This window comes from Panthera tigris, chromosome B2 (assembly GCF_018350195.1).
Source record: "Panthera tigris isolate Pti1 chromosome B2, P.tigris_Pti1_mat1.1, whole genome shotgun sequence".
In the NCBI taxonomy this organism is placed as follows: Eukaryota; Metazoa; Chordata; class Mammalia; order Carnivora; family Felidae; genus Panthera; species Panthera tigris.
Genome location: NC_056664.1, coordinates 133,708,688 through 133,727,352, shown reverse-complemented (window position 1 = coordinate 133,727,352; position 18,665 = coordinate 133,708,688). Strand labels below are relative to the sequence as shown.

At 38.7% G+C, this 18,665-nt stretch overlaps 1 protein-coding gene across 3 annotated transcripts in view; it reads right to left on the bottom strand.

Moving 5' to 3' along the window:
- Window positions 1-18,665, bottom strand: part of TAB2 (TGF-beta activated kinase 1 (MAP3K7) binding protein 2) — an 88,493-nt gene that overhangs the window by 25,496 nt on the left and 44,332 nt on the right. For all 3 annotated transcript variants that reach the window (XM_042987295.1, XM_007086882.3, XM_042987296.1), the window contains one exon: window positions 10,433-11,933. In XM_042987295.1, coding sequence (XP_042843229.1) covers window positions 10,433-11,933 — 1,501 coding nt within the window. The remainder of the gene's footprint in view (window positions 1-10,432; window positions 11,934-18,665) is intronic.

The window sequence follows — 18,665 nt, the reverse complement described above, 5'->3', positions numbered from 1 at the left end:
AAAAAATTTTTTTTAACATTTATTCATTTTTGAGAGACAGAGAGACACAGAGCATGAGTGGGGAAGGGGCAGAGAGAGAGGGAGATACAGAATTGGAAGCAGGCTCCAGGCTCCGAGCTGTCAGCACAGAGCCTGACGCGGGGCTCGAACTCACAGACCGTGAGATCATGACCTGAGCCGAAGTCGGACGCTCAACCAACGGAGCCACCCAGGCGCCCCTACTTTTGCCATTTTTAAAGACAGTTTGAAATCAGATCTTTCAACAGTGCTGAAACTGGGCCTCTAATGTGGGCCACAGATGTAACAAAACTATAAGGAATGATGCCTAACTCCTATGATTAGGCTTCTGCTAGATAAACACTTTGTTGGCCTTTATTTGTGTGTACAAGTAAGATTCTACATATAATTTTACAGCATTAAGATAGAGACACTGTCTAAAACTTCTGTTATAGAGAAAAAGAAAACCAGGGCCTAGAGATACCAAAAGAGCCTCAAAGAAACACAACTGGATGAACCATTAAAGGAACTGGGGCATGTTTATAGCTTAGAAAAGTTTTGAAGGGTTGCCACAGGAAAGAGAAATGAGTCCAGTTCAATAGGGTTCCAAAGAATATCACTATAAAGAGAAGATATGTGCAAGATTTCTGGTCTTTTTTCAAAATCTTGGAATGGTGAAAGGCTTTCTAAATAAGACCTAAAACCCAGAAGCCAGAAAGAAAAAAAAAAAAGGTTGTTAGGTTTGAACATATAAAAGTAAGAAACTTTATAAAATAAAAAAATTTATTGACCAAGTTAAAACAACGTATTAGAAAAAAACAGTAGGTATCTTATAAAAACAGACAAGTTCACAAAATACAAACAGCTTAAAAAATTAACACACGAAAAGGTGCTCAACCTCACTTGTATTCAAAGATGCAAATTTTAAAAAACCCGAGCAATAAATTTTTACCTACCAAACTGACTAAGATGTATTTTTTTTTCAATCACCTATATCGTGATGATACTCATCACGAGGGAGGGAAGGAGAAAAAGAACATTCTTACAAATGTTGTCAAAAGTGTTCCCCGTTCACAAATATGAGATTATAAACTGGTAGCTAGACAGAGTCTCAAAACTGGCAATATTTTCTGTGACAGTCATCGGTGCCCTTCACCAAATATTTCTGGCTCTCTGCCTTCCAGGTATATACAGTAGAATTATGCCTCCCCATTCTCCAGGAATTAGATGTGGTTACGGGTGGCTGTGAAACTTCCTTTAGCTAAAGAGTAACATGTGTCAGGGCAGAAGCTTAAGGAATCAGTGCTGATTTGCTGATTTTCCTTTGTTTTATCTGAACAATCATGGAAACGTGGAATGGCGCTTCCCTCCACCTGGGTCCTTAAGTGAGGATGATATAGAACAGAGCCCACCAGCTAATCTACTGTGGCAAGTGAGCTAGAAATAAACTTTGGTTGTTAAAGACACGGTTTGTTACTGACGTATAACCAAGCCTAAATGATACATCTATCAAAATTAAAAATACACATATCCTTTGACACATCAGTTCCACTCCTGGTAATCTCTTCTGCCAACATACTTGGACATGGGCATAAATATGTATGCAGAGGATTTTTACTGCAGTGGTTTGTAAAAATAAGACCTTAATGTCTGTCTATCAAGAAAGGACTGGTTATGGATTATGGTACAAACTACTGTGCAGCCATTTTTTAACAAAGAGATCTATCTCCACCTGCTGTCATGGAATGCTCTCAAAGTGATAACGAAAAAAAATGACAAACACAAAACACGAGATACTATATTTCATTTGTATAAAAATATATCTATATACCTATATACCTTGATTTGCTACATTTCAGTTTCTAGAAGAATGCAAAATGAAATATTTGTGAATAGCTATCAGTTGCCTCTGGCGAGATGAACTTTTCACTACAAACCCTTTTGTTCTGATTGCATTTAAACAAAACAAAGCAAAACAAAACATCAAGTATATGTAGAAAAATACTCCAGTGCAATTTCTATTAGAATCCCAGCTGACTTCTTTGTAGAAATCGACAAGTTTATTCTAAAATTTATATAGAACAGCAAGAGACTGCAAATAGCCAAAATAATCTTGAAAAAGAACCAAGTAGAATTTACAGGTCTCAATTTCAAAACTTACTACAAAGTAACAATGATCAAGACAGTGTAGTACTGGCCTAAAGACAGACATATAGATCAATGAAAAAGAACTGAGAGTCCAGAAATAAACCATGTGTTTATGGTCAACTGATTTTCTATGAGGGTGCCAAGACCATTCAGCGAGGAAAGAAAAGCCTTTCCGACAAATGGTGCTGGGGCATCTGGATAAGCCCCAGGTGAAAGAATGAAATTGGACCCTTGCCTCATACTATTATACAGAAATTAAGTCAAAATACATCAAAGACCAAAATACAAGCACTAAAACTACAAAACTCTTAAAAGAAAACATAGGAGTAAATTCTCATGACCTTTGATTTGGCAACTGATTCTTAGATATGACACTAAAAACAGGAGCAATGAACGGAGAAACAGATAAATTAGATTGCAGCTAAATTAAAAACTTTTGTGCTTCAAACAACACTGTCAAGAAAATGAAAAGATAGGGGGCCTGGCTGGCTCAGTTGGTAGAGCATGCAACTCTTGACTGTGGGAATCATGAGTTCAAGCCCCACATTGGGCATAGAGCTTACTTGAAATAAAAACTCACAGAATGGGAAAACATAACTGCAAATCATCAGAGACTTATATTCAGAATACACAAAGAATTCATACAACTCAATAATAAAAAGGCAACCCAATTTAAAAAAGGCAAAGGCTATAAATAGGCATTTCTCCAAAGAAAATACACAAATGGCCAATAAACACATGTCGTAATCCTCAACATCATTAGCCGTCAGAGAAATGCAAATCAAAACCACAAAGAAATACAACTTCATAGCTACTAGGATAGCAAGATTCAAAGTCAAATGATGGCAACTATTGATGATGTGGAAAAATCAAAATACTCACATACAGTTGGTGGGAACGCAAAATGGTACAGCCACTTTGGAAAACAGTCTGGCAGTTCCCCAATGGTTAGCCACAGAATTAGTATAGGAATCAGGAATTCTACTCCCAGTATATATTCAAGAGAAATAAAACCAAATGTCCACCAAAAAGGTGTACATGAATGTTTACAGCGGCATCATTCATAATAGTTAAAAGATGGAAACAACCTAAATGTCCATCAACTGATGAATGAACAAGCAAAAATGTGGTCTCCATCTATACAAAAGCACGTTGTTCAGCTGAAAAAAAAGAATGGAAGTAGTAACATATGCTGCAACATGGATGGATTCTACAACAGTATGGTAGGTGAAAAGAGCCAGTCATGAAAGACTCCATATTAGGTAATTCCATTTATTGTAAGAGTCCAGAATACATAAATTTAGAGCCAGAAAGTAGATTAGTGGTTGCTTAAGGCTGAGGGCAGGGGTGATGGGGCAGGCAGCTGATAGCTAAAGGGTGTGGAGTTTCTGAGGTGACAAAAATGTTTAGTATTGGTTGTGGCTATGGCTGTACATGTGACTCTGCCCAAATCATTGGTTTGTACACCGTAAGTAAGTGAATTTCATGGGTGTAAACTCTATCTCAATAAAGCTACTAAAATGAATAAAAATGTTTAAAAAGTATATTAAAAGAATGAAAGAGATTTGTACAGGCTGAAATGCAATGATCTTAAGCAAAAACTGTGAAGCGTACCTCTCCAATGTTTATGTCCTACATACGGTAGGTTATGTATGTATTATAAAATCCCACATGTGTGTATTTATGTATGCCATATGTGTATAGTGGGTTCCCGTTACAAAAAGTGTGTGTGTGTATGTGTATGATTACAGAGAGAAGGGGGATCAAGACTGTTAGTGGAGGTTACCTCTGATAGTTAAGTGGTGGGAGGGCTGGGGGGGGAGACACAGGCAGGTGTTGAAAGGAGACAGATTGTAATCCTATCTTCCTTTTTTGGGGGCGGGGTTGAAATTTCTTTTATCATGTGCATATGTTACTGCATAATACTTTTTAAAGAGACCAGTTTAATACAAGAAATAACTTGCCAAAAGGCAGAACTGTGCAAAGTGGGATTTGCTACCTCGGGAGAGACAGCTTCTCTCTCCTCAGGGATTGAAGTACGTACACAATGGGTTTACAATGACTAGGGATCGTGAGGACTAAGTGTTAACTGGGCAAGTGGGCTGGATGACCTCTGTACAATTGTACACAGTTGTACAATTCTAAATGACTTTTGAAGTCTCTTCCAATCCTGAGATTTCAAATTAAGAAAGGTAGTAAGTCTTGAGACTGGGAAGAACCTATGAGAAGTAGGGCAGATTAAAAACTAATTTAAATTTTATCTCCTCTTGAAAAGAATATTTAGCCCTCTCAATTTTTGTCATAATTAGCATATTTATTGAATATTGTTAAATAGAAAGTGTGATTTGGAGGGAAGCACTGGTTAAAAAAAAAGGACAAGGAATGAGACATACAAAGTCCAAGGAGCTAAATTTCATCTCGTAATTTTCCTTATTTGTTTTTGTATTTCAGGTTCAAAGTCAAGGCTACTGCTTAACAGTATGATAGGACCATAAATATAATTGGGAAAAAAGTAGTAGGGAATCATTAAAAATGTTTATAACCTTATATATGTAAATTTAAAAAAATGTTTACTTATTTTTGAGAGAGAGAGAGACAGAAAGACAGAGAGTGAGTGGGGGAGGGGCAGAGAGAGGGGATCTGAAGCAGGCTCCAGGCTCTGAGCTGTGAGCACAGAGCCTGATGCAAGGCTCTTCAGAAATAAAAGAGAAGAAGACATCATTTTTGGCACCAGTGGTAATCTGGTAAGAGCCTCTGCCTGCTATAACAAAACATAGAAAGCAGGCCTTTCCTCCCATCCCCCACAATGTAAATTAGTTTGAATCAAAAAAATGTTTGTTCTTCACACCTAAAGAAGTTGCCAGTATTACTAAAAGCATACATCTATGAATGCGAGAGGGCACCAGAAAGTCCCAGAATACAGCGAATGATAAAATATTTACTGGCACTTTTCAGAAGTTAGGTACAGTCAGGCAGTATGACTCAAGGGGGAAAAAGTAGCTTGTGGCCACACAGTATCCTTACTACTGGCAAGCAATTTTTACTTTAACATTTGTTCTTAGCAGATAGAATAGGAGTCTTCTTTATATCCACAGACTTCAAAAGGGCATTTCTCTCTAGCCTGAATTTGTCTTTTCTATTGGGCATTCATTTGTGTCTCTGGTTCCTGTAGTACTTTGATAAGGACTCAAGTGTAATTTAATTCCTTTAGCAGTGGTGTTGGTAGACTTGGGTGATGAAATGAGCAGGACCTGGGAAAGTTTCATTAATTTATCCCTTTTTCTTCTCATTCGATAGCAGAGGGCTTATCAATCAATGTATCTTTTATAAACATAAATTCCCATTTTTGACATGTTTTATTGTAGTATTTTTAGATTTTAAATGTTAGATGAAATACAAATGAAAAAGAATGCATTTAGTGTACCAAATTTATTTATGTATGTTCCGTCCTCAACTTGAGAAAAATATTTTCCTACAACTCTGGTACTTGGCTCAACTTCTCTTTCTATTCTGAAATAGTCTGTTCCAGGAGCTTTAGAGAGATCAATTTCACTGCAGGAGGCAGAGACACTTCTTTTCTCTTTATTACCCATGCCACATAAATCAGAATTCAGGTCTTTTCTTAAAGATCACTATTATTCGGGTCACCGCATTAAGTACCATAGTGAGTGCTGTATAAACTGTAGAGCATCAAACAGGTATAAGTTAACCTCACAAAAGATACATTGTTTCAGGAAAGGATAATCTTTTTTTTTTTTAACGTTTATTTTTGAGACAGAGAGAGACAGAGCATGAACGGGGGAGGGTCAGAGACAGAGAGGGAGACACAGAATCCGAAGCAGGCTCCAGGCTCTGAGCCATCAGCACAGAGCCCGACGCGGGGCTCGAACTCACGGACCGCGAGATCATGACCTGAGCCGAAGTCGGCCGCTTAACCGACTGAGCCACCCAGGCGTCCCGAATAATCTTTTGATTTGAATAGAACCAAGTCAAAGAAACACGAGATCAAGAATTTTGTCACTGGATGATGCATAAATCTAGGTCAACAGCAGTTCCACACTAAACAGAAAGAAACAAGATGAAAGGGCTGCAGAACGGTACTCCCACCAGTCCGGTGTGCACGCACCAGGTAATACAAGGATACGCAGCCACACGAATGTTATGAAATTCCACGTGTATGTACATATGTGCAAAGCAAGCGAGTGCTGTTGTTTCAGCTGTCTGAAGGCTGTTAAGGTAGAGAAGTAATTTGAGCGGCGGATTCCGTGGAACCCTGCTATTTGTTATTTGGGTAGGCTCTGGGCTCTCAAACCAGGGCCTTCACTCATCAGCATTTTTTTTTTTCTTTAATGTTTAGGTGCCTTTAGAAGTCTAGTGCTCCCTATACTTCTTTCTCCAGGGGACTGCTTTATTTTTTCAAGTCGTTTTTCTAATTATATCTGTATATTGTGATTTCTTTCCCTATAGCTGCCTGTTTTTTACTTATTTTTATTGAGTGATCTTTTAGCTTTATGCTTCTTAAACTGGGGCACATGTCGCCCCCACTGGTGAACCAGGGGTTATGTGAAGCTACAAGACAAACTTGAAGCATCTATCCAGAGGGTTTATTTTTAAAATGTGGAAAGAGGTTACAGTGCTGTGGTTTAAGAGTGTGGGCTCCACTGTCAATTTCCTAGGTTAGAATCTTGTCATTTGTCCTTTGGCAAGGTATTTACCCTGTCTGTTTCTAAGTATGTTAATCTGAAAACAGGAATAATACTAGTGTCTGCTTTATAGTTGGTTGTGGAAATGGGCATTCAGAAAAGTGCCTAGCACATAGTAAGCTTTCAGCAGGTATTTATTAGTTGTTATGTATCTTACTATTAGATTATTCATTTTCCCCTCTCTGAGCAAAAATAAGCAAGGATGGAAAGATGGGAAATGCTGGCATGGAGATTTAGACAGGGAGACCAGGGATAATTTCACTGAAAAGGTGACATCTGAGTAAAGATCCAAAGGGAATTAACTGGATTCTGGGAGAAGAGAATTTCAGACAGAGAACAGCAAGTACAAAGATCCTAAGGCATCCCTTCCATTGTTTAAGGAAGGCCATTGGCAAGAAGGCCAGTAGGACTGGAAGTGGTAAGCAGAAGGAAAAGAGATGAGCGATGGGCAGTGGATCACATAAGGCTTCATAGCTTTTACTCTGAATGAAATAGCCATCATATGCAGAAGAGTGATATAATCTGACTTACGTTTTTTAACAGCATCTGTCTGGCTGCTGAGCTGAAAGAACACCATAAGGAAGCAAGAGTGAAAGCAGGTTGGCTACTGCAATAATCCACTTGAGATGATGGTGGCTCAGACCAGAGTGATAATAATGGGGTGGTAAGAAGAGAGAATTCTTGATACGCCTTGAAGGTTAGAGTTGATAGATTTTCAGATTAGATGTGAAATACGAAAAAAGAAGGTGTCAAGGGTGTTTCTGAAGTTTCTGGCCTAATTAAAAAAAAAAAAATTAAATTGCCATGAACTGAGATGGGAAAAGTGATTACAGGGAGAGTAAGCTGCAGGGAATATCAGAAGGTATTTCAGACACGGAAAACTTGAGATGGCCAGTAAACATTCAAATGGAGATGTTAAATAAGTAGTTAAATAAACTGGCTTAAAATTCGGGATTAAGTGTAGGTTATGAATTAGGCAATCATCAGCACATAGTATTTATAGAGTCATAAGGCTGAATGAATCACCTAAGGAATGGTACAGACAGAAAAGAGAAGGGGCCCAAGGATTAAGCTTTGAGGCATTGATCCCACTTCTTTGAGAAGTGGAAGGATGAAGAGATGAGAGATGAGGGAAGGAGGACGAGCAAAGAATAAAAAGGAAGGTGGAAATTTTATAGTATCCTAGAAGTCAAATGAATAAAATGTTTCACTGTGAAGAGGGTGTTTCACTGGTAAATGCGGCTGTACACACATCAAGGAAGATGAGGGCTGAAAGGAGACAGATAGGTTTTGTAACAATGCTGTCACTCATGACCTTAACAAGAGCTGACTATAGTGGAAAAAATCCTGACTAGAGTAGATTCCAAAGACAATGAGAAAAACTGGGAGACAGCAAGTTTAAGCAACACTTTATATTCACAATCCAGTTAAATGTGATCATCATGTCTATTTCAATTGAAAATTCCCTTTACCAAATCATCTTCATACAACAATTTATCCTCCATTTAAGAAATAGCAAACTATATGAATACAGGAAATCTGCTATTTTGATGGAAGGAGAGAAGGAGAAGGGAGGACTTTGGGAGAAGAGTAAGAATTAAATATCAGTGGAATAAATAGTGGTATATTAAAATTCATATACCACTGAAACCAAACAAAAATGGTTCCAGTTTGGGGCACCTGGGTGGCTCAGTCAGTTAAGCATCTGACTTTGGTTCAGGTCATGATCTCATGGTTCCTGAGTTCAAGTCCTGCATCGGGCTCTGTGCTGGCAGCTCAGAGCCTGGAGCCTGCTTTGGATTCTGTGTCTCCCTCTCTCTTTCTGCCCCTCCTCTGTCTCTCTCTGTCTCTCAAAAAGTAAACAATAAAAATAAATAAATAAATAAACTGGGTCCAATTTAGTCACAGATATATGGAAAACAAACAGAAGTTTTAGCACAATTTTTAGTGCAATTGGAATCACCCACAGACCTTTTAAAACACACATGTACACTAGGCTTCACCATTCAGAGATTCTAACTGAGCAAGTTTGGGTTAAGACCTGGGCATCTTAATTTGAAAGCTGCACAGGTGTTTATGGAATCTGAAAATACCACAGTCCAGCTTGAGTTGAAAATCACAAGAATCTAATTGCTTGAAACATAAAATAAGCCAAAACAATCAGATCTTCTGAGAAACTCAGCAGTGAAATCATTATTTTTAGAAAATTTTTTAAGTTTATTTATTGAGAGAGAGAGAGAGAGACAGAGACAGAGACAGAGGGAGAGTATCCCAAACAGGCTCTGCACTGACAGTGCAGAGCCTGATTAGTGGTTTGAATTCACAAAACATGAGATCATGACCTGAGCTGAAATCAAGAGTCGCAAGCTTAACCAACTGAGCCACCCAGGTGCCCCTATTTTTAGGAATTTTTAAAAGGACAAGTGGTACTAGGGGTAGTAGGTGGCTGCGTGGGAGTGATGATATATATAGTACTTTCCTGCCTACAGTACTTGGAACAATTCACTGGGGACACAAAGATGGGTACGACATGTTGTTACTCTAAAGGACTCGCAGCCAATCTACAAATTTACATCAATAGTCAAGAAGACACTTACCCTCCACTTTCTTATCTGAATGAATTTAACAGTTTCCTACTGAAAATTACGTAACTTAAGGCACCAAATAAAATATGTATGACAGAAATTATCTCTACTTGAACTAATACAGATATCATTTAGTATTATGTCAATATCAACTAGTCTATTTCAGAAAAGGATAATCAAGAGAGACAGATTGAAAACTAATGTTTTTATTCACAATTCCAAATAAAAAGAAAGGATGGATGATTCATGGATGATTAAGGGTGACTGAAAGAGACAAATATCTAGAATAGAAATCAAATCTCTGAGTTAAATTATTCTAGGACTTGAAGAAGTTAGCTTTTGACATAAAATAAGACGAACAACGTCATATTAGAAAAATGAAAATGCCTTAAGAGTAAGTAGAGAATTCGCCTGGTTGAAGAAGGCAGATTTACTGTATGAATTCACTCATCTCTTACTAAGATGTGTGTTTGCAGAAATTTTAAAGGGCAGGTAAGCATTACCACGGAGAAGAGAATTACCTGAAAAGCAAACATTAAGAAAGTAAACAGACCAGGAGCGCCTGGGTGGCTCAATCAGTTAAGGATCCAACTCTTGATTTAGGTTCAGGTCATGATCTGGTGGTTTGTCAGTTCGAGTCCCGCGTCGGGCTCTACACTGACAGCGTGGAGCTTGCTCGGAATTCTCTCTCTGCCCTTCCCCCGTATGCACTCTCTCTCTCTCAAGTAAGAAAATAAGCATTAAAAAAAAAAAAAAGTAAACAAATAAGAGTGGATTGTTCTGAAGTTGTGATAACCCTATCAGTCAAACTGTAACTTACACAATAATAAAACTGAAATTCAAAGCTCATATGAATACTCTCAAAGGTTTTAAAAACAGTATGAGTTGGGGCAACACTTAAAAGATGCCGTAATAATGCTGACAGCCATGTCTACAGTGAAATCCAATATACACCAATAAGCCCACCATGGAAAGTGACCCCACCTTCCGTATTATTACCTTGAGTGTAGGCAGCATCATCAGATCCCATACTCAACTTCCGTGCTTCACTTATTCTATCCACATGTGCTAAAGTAGGGTCCGTGAGGTGCTGAATATTCTCTGTTTCTACATAATGATCAGGATGGTTTAGAAGGTTTGTAAGTTCAAAGGTAGGGGACACCACCCCTGGTGAAACTGCAGGGGGTTTATTAGGAGAAACTGTAATTTTGAAAGTATACTTTGTATTGGGTTGAGTGACCACCACTCGAGGAGAAGTTGCCGAGTTATTGCCTATTGCTCGGCTTTTGGGAGGGTGGTGGTGAATAAAGGCAGGACCCATGCTCACTTGCCCAGACATGTTCCTGGAGGCGGCAGATGCTCCGGAGTTTGTGGATATGAAGAGGGTGGGCTGATTCCTCATGATCTGTTCATCTCCTGGGGCGGCATTGGCCGAAATGTAGACCTTAGGTTGACTACGGGACATCATCTCGTCAGTATTTGGGGGACTGGCAGCTATGTAAACAGTGGGCTGATTTCTATTTAAGGTCTGGCTGTTGACCGAAGAGGAACTGCTGGAGGTTCGAGGTCCAGAGGAACGCAATTTTGAAGAGCTGTTTCTTTGTGGGGGTTCAAGTTTGATTTCGATCTGGTTTTTTCGAGGTCCTGTCGAAATGTTCTGAATGTTGTATTGGCTATGGGCAGAAGACTGGGAGCTCCCAGATGAATGAATGGTCGGTGGCTGTGGAGTAGTAGGTGAACTGATGGGCATGTAGACGTGAGAGGTCTGGTGGCCTTGCTGGTTTGGCTGCTGGGCTGAGGTATGTGACATAGGATTAGACGCAGGATAAGGAGTCCAGGGGCCAGGCTGTGAAGGCTGATAGACTTGTTGAGGGTTCATAGGATTAAACTGAGATACCCAGCCAGAATGCTGTTGTGTCTGTCGAGCTGTACCACCAGGAGTCGTAATATAAGGCCTAATATAGATAGAATTTCCCTGTGGACTGTTCAGTACAGGGGGAGGTACACCATGTATGTGCAAAGATGTAGGAGTGTTACGACCAGTCTGGATGTTTGGGGCTAACGTCACCATAATGGGATTAAATCTGGGAGTTTGCTGAGAAAGGCTAGATGTTCCTTTGCTGCCTAAGTGAAATCCAAGATGCGGTGCTGAATTTGAAGCACCCGATGCACTAGACATTCCAAAAACGTTAAAGCCTTGAGGAGCTTGAGCTGGTGCTGTCTGTGGCTCCTGCTGAAATAGCTCGTTATTGGCCGGACCACCTGGAAGTTGTCCATCACTAATGCTGTGCGTCAGAGTCCTGCTTCCGTTCACTCGATGTCCTTCTCTCCCATGGTGGTAAACATTCTGCGACTGCAAGTCCAAGTTGAGAGAAGTCATGTGATTGCGTAGGCCAGAAACTCCAGAGTCATCCGAGAAGTTCAAGTCTCCCTCACCATAAAGATACCTTGTACTCTCCTGAGAGAGAACTGCACAGCAGGCATCCAGGTTGTTATTATTCTATAAAACAAAAATAAAAACAGCTTGATGTTAACAACCAGAAGCTCATGCTCACATGCTCAACACTACTAAAATATTACGTGATTAACTAGCGACTAGCTAATACAATTCTAACAGATCTGTTGGAATCTTTAATTTGAGAAGAACTATTTTTGGTGCAAATGACGGAATTATAAAAATCCTCACTGCTAACATAATGGAAAAGCTCTCTAGCAATAGCTGACAGCAAACCAGGTCACGGTTCTGTTTTAGGAGCTGTTTTGTAAGTAAAATGGATTCATGCAAATACAGTAAAAGTATAATCTAATTAAAAACACGATTTGAATGTTGAACAAAACATTACCACTCGAGCATTATATATTAATTAGATGTCCTGCATTCAAATGCTGTATCAATTGTTTTAAACTAATGACCTTTTAAAAAAATCACGTATGGAGTGTTTAAATATAAAAAGTCCTAAAACTCACAACAAAGTCATCTCAATTCCTTACATGCTTCCTCTTAACCTGTGTAAAAAAAACCCCACACATATATAAGAAATGGAAGTTCCAGGGAGGCCCTAGAGTAATGGAGTTCGTATCTCTGCCTTTAGACAGTACCATACAAATCTACTCCATAGAAATGAAAACAAAAACAAAAAAGCAACCAGATTATTTCCAAAGAATCCTCAAGAGACTGACCAATCGTTACTCATAAATCATCCATAAAAATATTTACTGAACACCCAAATATGCACAGTAGTCTGAGCCCGTGGAAAAACTCAATGACCTATAAAACCAAACTTTCCCTAGAAGAGTTCTGGAACTCGATTAGGGAGACAAACCATGGATTTATGAAAAGGTAACATTATTAAAACAGGAGTATGTGCCAAGTGGTTTTGAAGTTCGACAGAGTCAGTACTGTAGGCTACTGTACAAAGAACTGTTATTAAGGGACATGTAGTCTGATGGGTTTCATATACAGTAGGATATGCGTTTATACACGACTTGGATAGGAACAAAGAATTCCAGGTGAAGGGAATGGCAGGAGTAAAGACAGATGTAAGTGTGATCAATAAAAGCATATTTTAAACAAGGTAATTTCAACAGACTTAGTTGGAGCTAAAGGTTTTATTGGAGATTTTAAGATTTTAAGAAAAAAAAGAGATTGAGATTAAATTAGGCATACCTCGTTTTACTGTGCTTCTGTGCTTTGCGGATACTGTTGTTCTTTTACAAATTCAAAGTCTGTGGCAAGCCTGCATTGAGCAAATGTATTGGCACTGTTTTTCCAACAGCATTTGGTCACTTAATGTCTCTGTGTCACATTTTGGTAACTGTTGCGATATTTCACACCTTTCCATACTATTATGTTATGGCAATCTGTGATCCAGTGATCTTTGATGTTACTATTATAATAGATTTGGGGTGCCACGAATTCTATGGATGTGCCACGACCCACATCCATAGAAGATGATGAACTTAACCGATAAATTTGTATGTTCCGACTACTCTCTCTACCTATCCTTGGGCTTCCCTATTCCCTGTGACACAACGATACTGAAATTATGCTAATTAATAGTCCTACGATGGCTTCTAAGTGTTCAAGTGAAAGGAAGAGCCACCCACATCTCTCACTTTAAATCAAAAGCTAGAACTGATTAAGCTTAGTGAGGAAGGCATGTTGAAAGCCGAGACAGGCCTCTTGTACCAGAGAGCTAGGTTGTAAGTGCAAAGGAAAAGTTCTTGAAGGAAATTAAAAGTGCTAGCCCAGCGAACATACTAATGATAAGAAAACGAAATAGCCCTATTGCTGATATGAGAAGGCTGTAGTGGCCTGGATAGAAGATGGAACCAGCTTCACCATTCCTTTGAGCCAAAGCCGAATCCAGAGCAAGGCCCTAACCTCTCTTCAATTCTGTGAAGGCTGAGAGAGGTGAGGAAGATGAAGAAAAATCTAAAGCTGGAAGGGGTTGGTTTATGAAGTTTAAGAAAAAAGTCATCTCCATAACATCAAGTGCAAGGTGAAGCAGCAAGGGTTGATACAGAAGCTGCTGCAAGTTATACAGAAGATCTAGCTAAGACAATTAACAAAGGTGGATACATTAAACAAATTTTCAGTGTAGATGAAGCAGCCTTCTATTGGAAGGAGATGCCATCTAGGCCTTTCATAGCTATAGAGGAGAAGCCAATGCCCAGCTTCAAAGCTTCAAAAACCAGGCTGACTCTCTTGTTAGGAGGCTAACGCCTCCTAGTGACTTGAAGTTGAAGCCAATGCTCATATACTATTCCCCAAATCCTAGGGCCCTTAACAATTATGCTAAATCTGTTCTGTTTTTGCTCTAAAAAGGGAACAAAGCCTTGATGACAGCACATCTGGTTACAAAATGGTTTACTGAATATCTGGAGCCCATTGTTGAGACCTACAGCTCAGAAAAAGATTCCTTTCGAAATATTACTGCTGACAATGCACTTGGTCACCCAAGAGCTCTGACGGAGATGTACAATGAGATTTATGTTGTTTTCACGCCTGCTAACATAATACCCACTCTACAGCCCATGGCTTATGGAATCATTTTGACCTTCAAGTCTCATTATTTAAGAAATATGTTTTGTAAGGCTATAGCTGCCACAGACAGTGATTCCTCTGATAGATCCGGGCAAAGTAAATTGAAAACTTTCTGGACACGATTCACCATTCTAGATGCCATTAAACACATTTGTAATTCATGGGGAGAGGTCAAAATACCAACATTAAGAGAAGTGAGAAAGAAGTGGATTCCAGCCCTCACTGACAACTTTGAGGTGGTTCAAGACTTCAGTGGACGAAGTCACTGCAGATGTAGTGGGGACAGCAAAAGAACTACAATAAGAAGCAGAGCCTGAAGAAGTGACTGAAATGGGTCATCTCATGCTAAAACTAACAGACGAGGAAAAAAAGTGGTCTTTTTGAGGTGGCATTTACTGCTGGTGAAGATGCTGTGAAGATTGCTCAAATGACAATAAATGATGTGGAATATTATATAAACTTAGTTGAGAAACCAGTGGCAGGATGTGACGGACTCAATTTTGAAAGAAGTTCTACTGTGGGTAAAATGCTATCAAACAGCCTTGCGTGCGACAAAGCAATCGTTTGTGAAAGAGTCAGCTGATGTAGCAAACTTCATTGTTTTAAGAAACTGCCACAACCTTTAGCAACCACCTCCCCGATCAGTCAGCAGCCATCCACATCAAGGCAAGATCTTCCACCAGCGCAGAGACTGTGACTCACAGAAAGCTCAGATGATGGCTAGCCGTTTTGGCAACAAAGTGTTTTTTAATTAAGGTATGCTCATTCTCTTTTTAGACATCATGCTACTGCATTAATAGACTACAGTATAAACATAATTTTTATATGGCACTGGGAACCCCCAAAATTCGCTTGACTGGCTCGGTTATGATATTTGCTTTATTGTGGTGGTCTGGAACTACACCCTTAATATTTCCAAGGTATGCCTATAATTGAGGGTTTTGAAAAATGAGTCACACTAAAGTTAGGACTAGATATAGGCAGTGGGGAGAGCCACTGGACGTGAATGAACAGAGAAGTGCAGACACAGGGTATTTTGGGAGGGTGGTCTGTTGATACTTCGTACGAAAAGGAAAGGGGCAACTTCTTGATAAGACCACCACTGGAAGACATGAAATAAGGACTGTTTGACAGTAGACACAAATTATGAAGCATTACAAATAAACAGTCAACACAATTTGTCTATAAGAGAGAAAGAGACTTCAGAGGGGTTGGAAGATTAGGAACCTGACAGAAAGAGGTCAGTTTTAGACACAAAAAAGGTTAAGTAACCAAGTTAAAATGTTTACAGGTGGTTTGATAGGAGATAATACCTAATTAGAGAAAACTGAACCACAAAAGGCATCTTGAAGTCTTGTTAAGAAATGATAGTCCACAGTTTGAACAGGTAATGCAAAATATAGTGGGCAAGGCTTGACTTATTTCCTCCCTGAAAGCTCAAATCTCTTATGCTGTAAAAATTCTTTTACCCTACTCATAACTCTGAATTGATATACATCAGTTTTTCAACTAAAATTTAAAAAGACACCACAATCTTCATCAACCAATTACTCACTATAGTTAGACCTTACCTTTTGCCAAACCTAAATGGTGCTTTTTGCTTCAAGTTACCTTTATTGCTGTTCCTAGCAAATTCTCCCTACTAAACCAAAGCTCACAAAGACCCCATCTTCTCATCTCTTCTCTGCCAACATCCCCAAATCCAATCCCCACACTTCCTTTTTTAAAAGAGATACTCCTATTTACAAAGTCTTTTTCCTTAATTCTCTTGAGCTCTCAAAAATCCCTTCAATCCTTTATAAAATCTGATTATTTAATATGTTCTAATCCCAGCTATGTCATAACTCACATGCACTTAGGTTATTTACCCTCTACAGACATCACTTTCTTATCAGAAAAACACTGACAAGTAGTATACTTTGGGATTTTTAAAAGGCCATAACAGAATAAAAGGAAATGTACCTTTTATCAAATGTATTAAAAATTAAAACATTAAAAACTAAAGAGTAAATATGATAAACTCATCTATATCATCATCCATCTTTAACAGTATCAAAATTTTTTCACCCAATGTATATGCCCCAGCTACTCCCCTCATGACACTAGATCAAGTCTCAGACATTATTTCGCTTTCATCTGTAAATACTTCAATATGTATCTTTTAAAAATAGGGACTTGGCCGTCTGGGTGGCTCACTTGTTTGAGTGTCTCTTGATTTAGACTCATGTCATGATCGCAGGGTCCTGGGATGCAGCCCTAATGCTTGGGATTCTCGCGCTCTTTCCCTCTGCCCCTCCCCCACATGTGCAGGCACACACACACTCAAATAAAATAAAATAAAATAAAATAAAATAAAATAAAATAAAATAAAATAGGGACTTAACCATAAGCACAAGGTCACTATCACACCTTAAAGTAATCAATACTTGATATCACTTAATATCTAGTGTTGAAATCCCGCGTCATAAATGTCTTTTTAGTTAGCCTGAAGGAGGATCTAAGGAAGGTCCACATATTTAATTTGGCTGATATGCTTCTTAAATTTCTAATAATAATTAATCCTCCCCTCTTTAAAAAATTCTCTAGCCATTTGTTTGTTGAAAAACAATCATTTGTCCAGTAGAATTTGCCATCTATACTGGATGGGTGCACTCTGTGATGTCAATATCCCCTGTATTTCATCGTGAATGTAACTCTAAGTATAAGCAGGTTCATACACAAATTTTTGGCAAGACTCTATAGCGTCTGTTACTTACTGCATCACAAAGGGGGCATAATAATGTCCGCTTGTCCTTTTATGACCTTCAAGCTGATTGGTAGATTCTGATATTATCAGCCTGATACAGGTAATGATTTCTAGCAGTTACTGATGATCGCTATTTAGAATCTTTATTTCATTAGGGGTTGCAAATGCTGATATTTGGGATATCTCAACTGTAAGATTCCTTTTTTAAAAATTTTTAAAAAATATTTGGTTTTGAGAGAGAGAGAGAGAGAGAGAGGGCACAAGCAGGAGAGAGGCAGGGAGAGGCGGAGACAGAACGTGAAGCAGGCTGCACGCTCTGAGCAGTCAGTACAGAGTCCGACACGGGGCTTGAACTCAAGAGATCATGACCTGAGCCAAAGTCAGATGCTTAACTGACTGAGCCACCCAGGTGCCCCTAAGATTCCTTCTTCATGTATTAGCTGCAATGCTTCCTCAAAGAACTTGCTGTCTTTAACTATTTGGCACTCTTTGCACAGAAGAAACAGAGTAAATAATTTCTTTCTCTCTACTGGTTTTTAGAATAATGAATTGATGTTCTAGCAACCTCTAAAAGTTACTAAGATTTATTTTCAGTATCATCACAAACTCCAGCATCTTTAATGTTTTGATGTTTATCGATTGTGGTCATTCTTATTTGATCTTTAGGCTGGTGGAAAGGACTTCAAGTTGGTCCATGTGTATACACGACATGAACCCAGTAGCCTTTCATAGCTTGTTTTGTCATATGACAAGATGTCCAAGATCATCTTGTACACTTCCTACCCTAGAGGAATCACCTATTTCTCAAAGACACCCTAGTTACTTTTAGTGGGACTCCATTTAAGTGTAACAAGAGGTGTGGGGTAAGATTCTAAAAGGTTGAAAACCATTGCTTTTTTGTATATATGCAAATCTGCATTCTCTTCAAAGCTACAAAAAGGTCTGACTCATTATTTCCAGTTCCTCTTTCATTTTTCCTCAAGCTTCTTACATAGACACAGAGATTACAGATAGTGTCAAAATATCCTCTGTGATCATCCTTCTCTAACTGATTCATTCACTCCTTCAACCAATTTACTGAACTTCCCTTAGGCAAACAGAAAGAAATACAATTACTGCTAAGGATCTCCTGGTCTGGTAGAGGAAATTAATGTGTTCACAAACAGAATACAGAATGATAGGTGTAGGGATAAGGACTATGGGCAGAGGTCACCTGAGAAGACTTCACCTAAGGATATGTATGGTACTTAATATTAAGTCTTACAAACACTAAATAAACACTACTTAATGCATTACTGTTAGAATAGCAAATTTTAAACTTATAGATTCAATTGTCATTTTAAGAGAACTGAAAAACTCAGTTTAAAAAAAGGAAGTCAGAGTGTTAACGATGCAGTATTTTTACACCATTCTAATATTTAATTAACAAATATAAATTT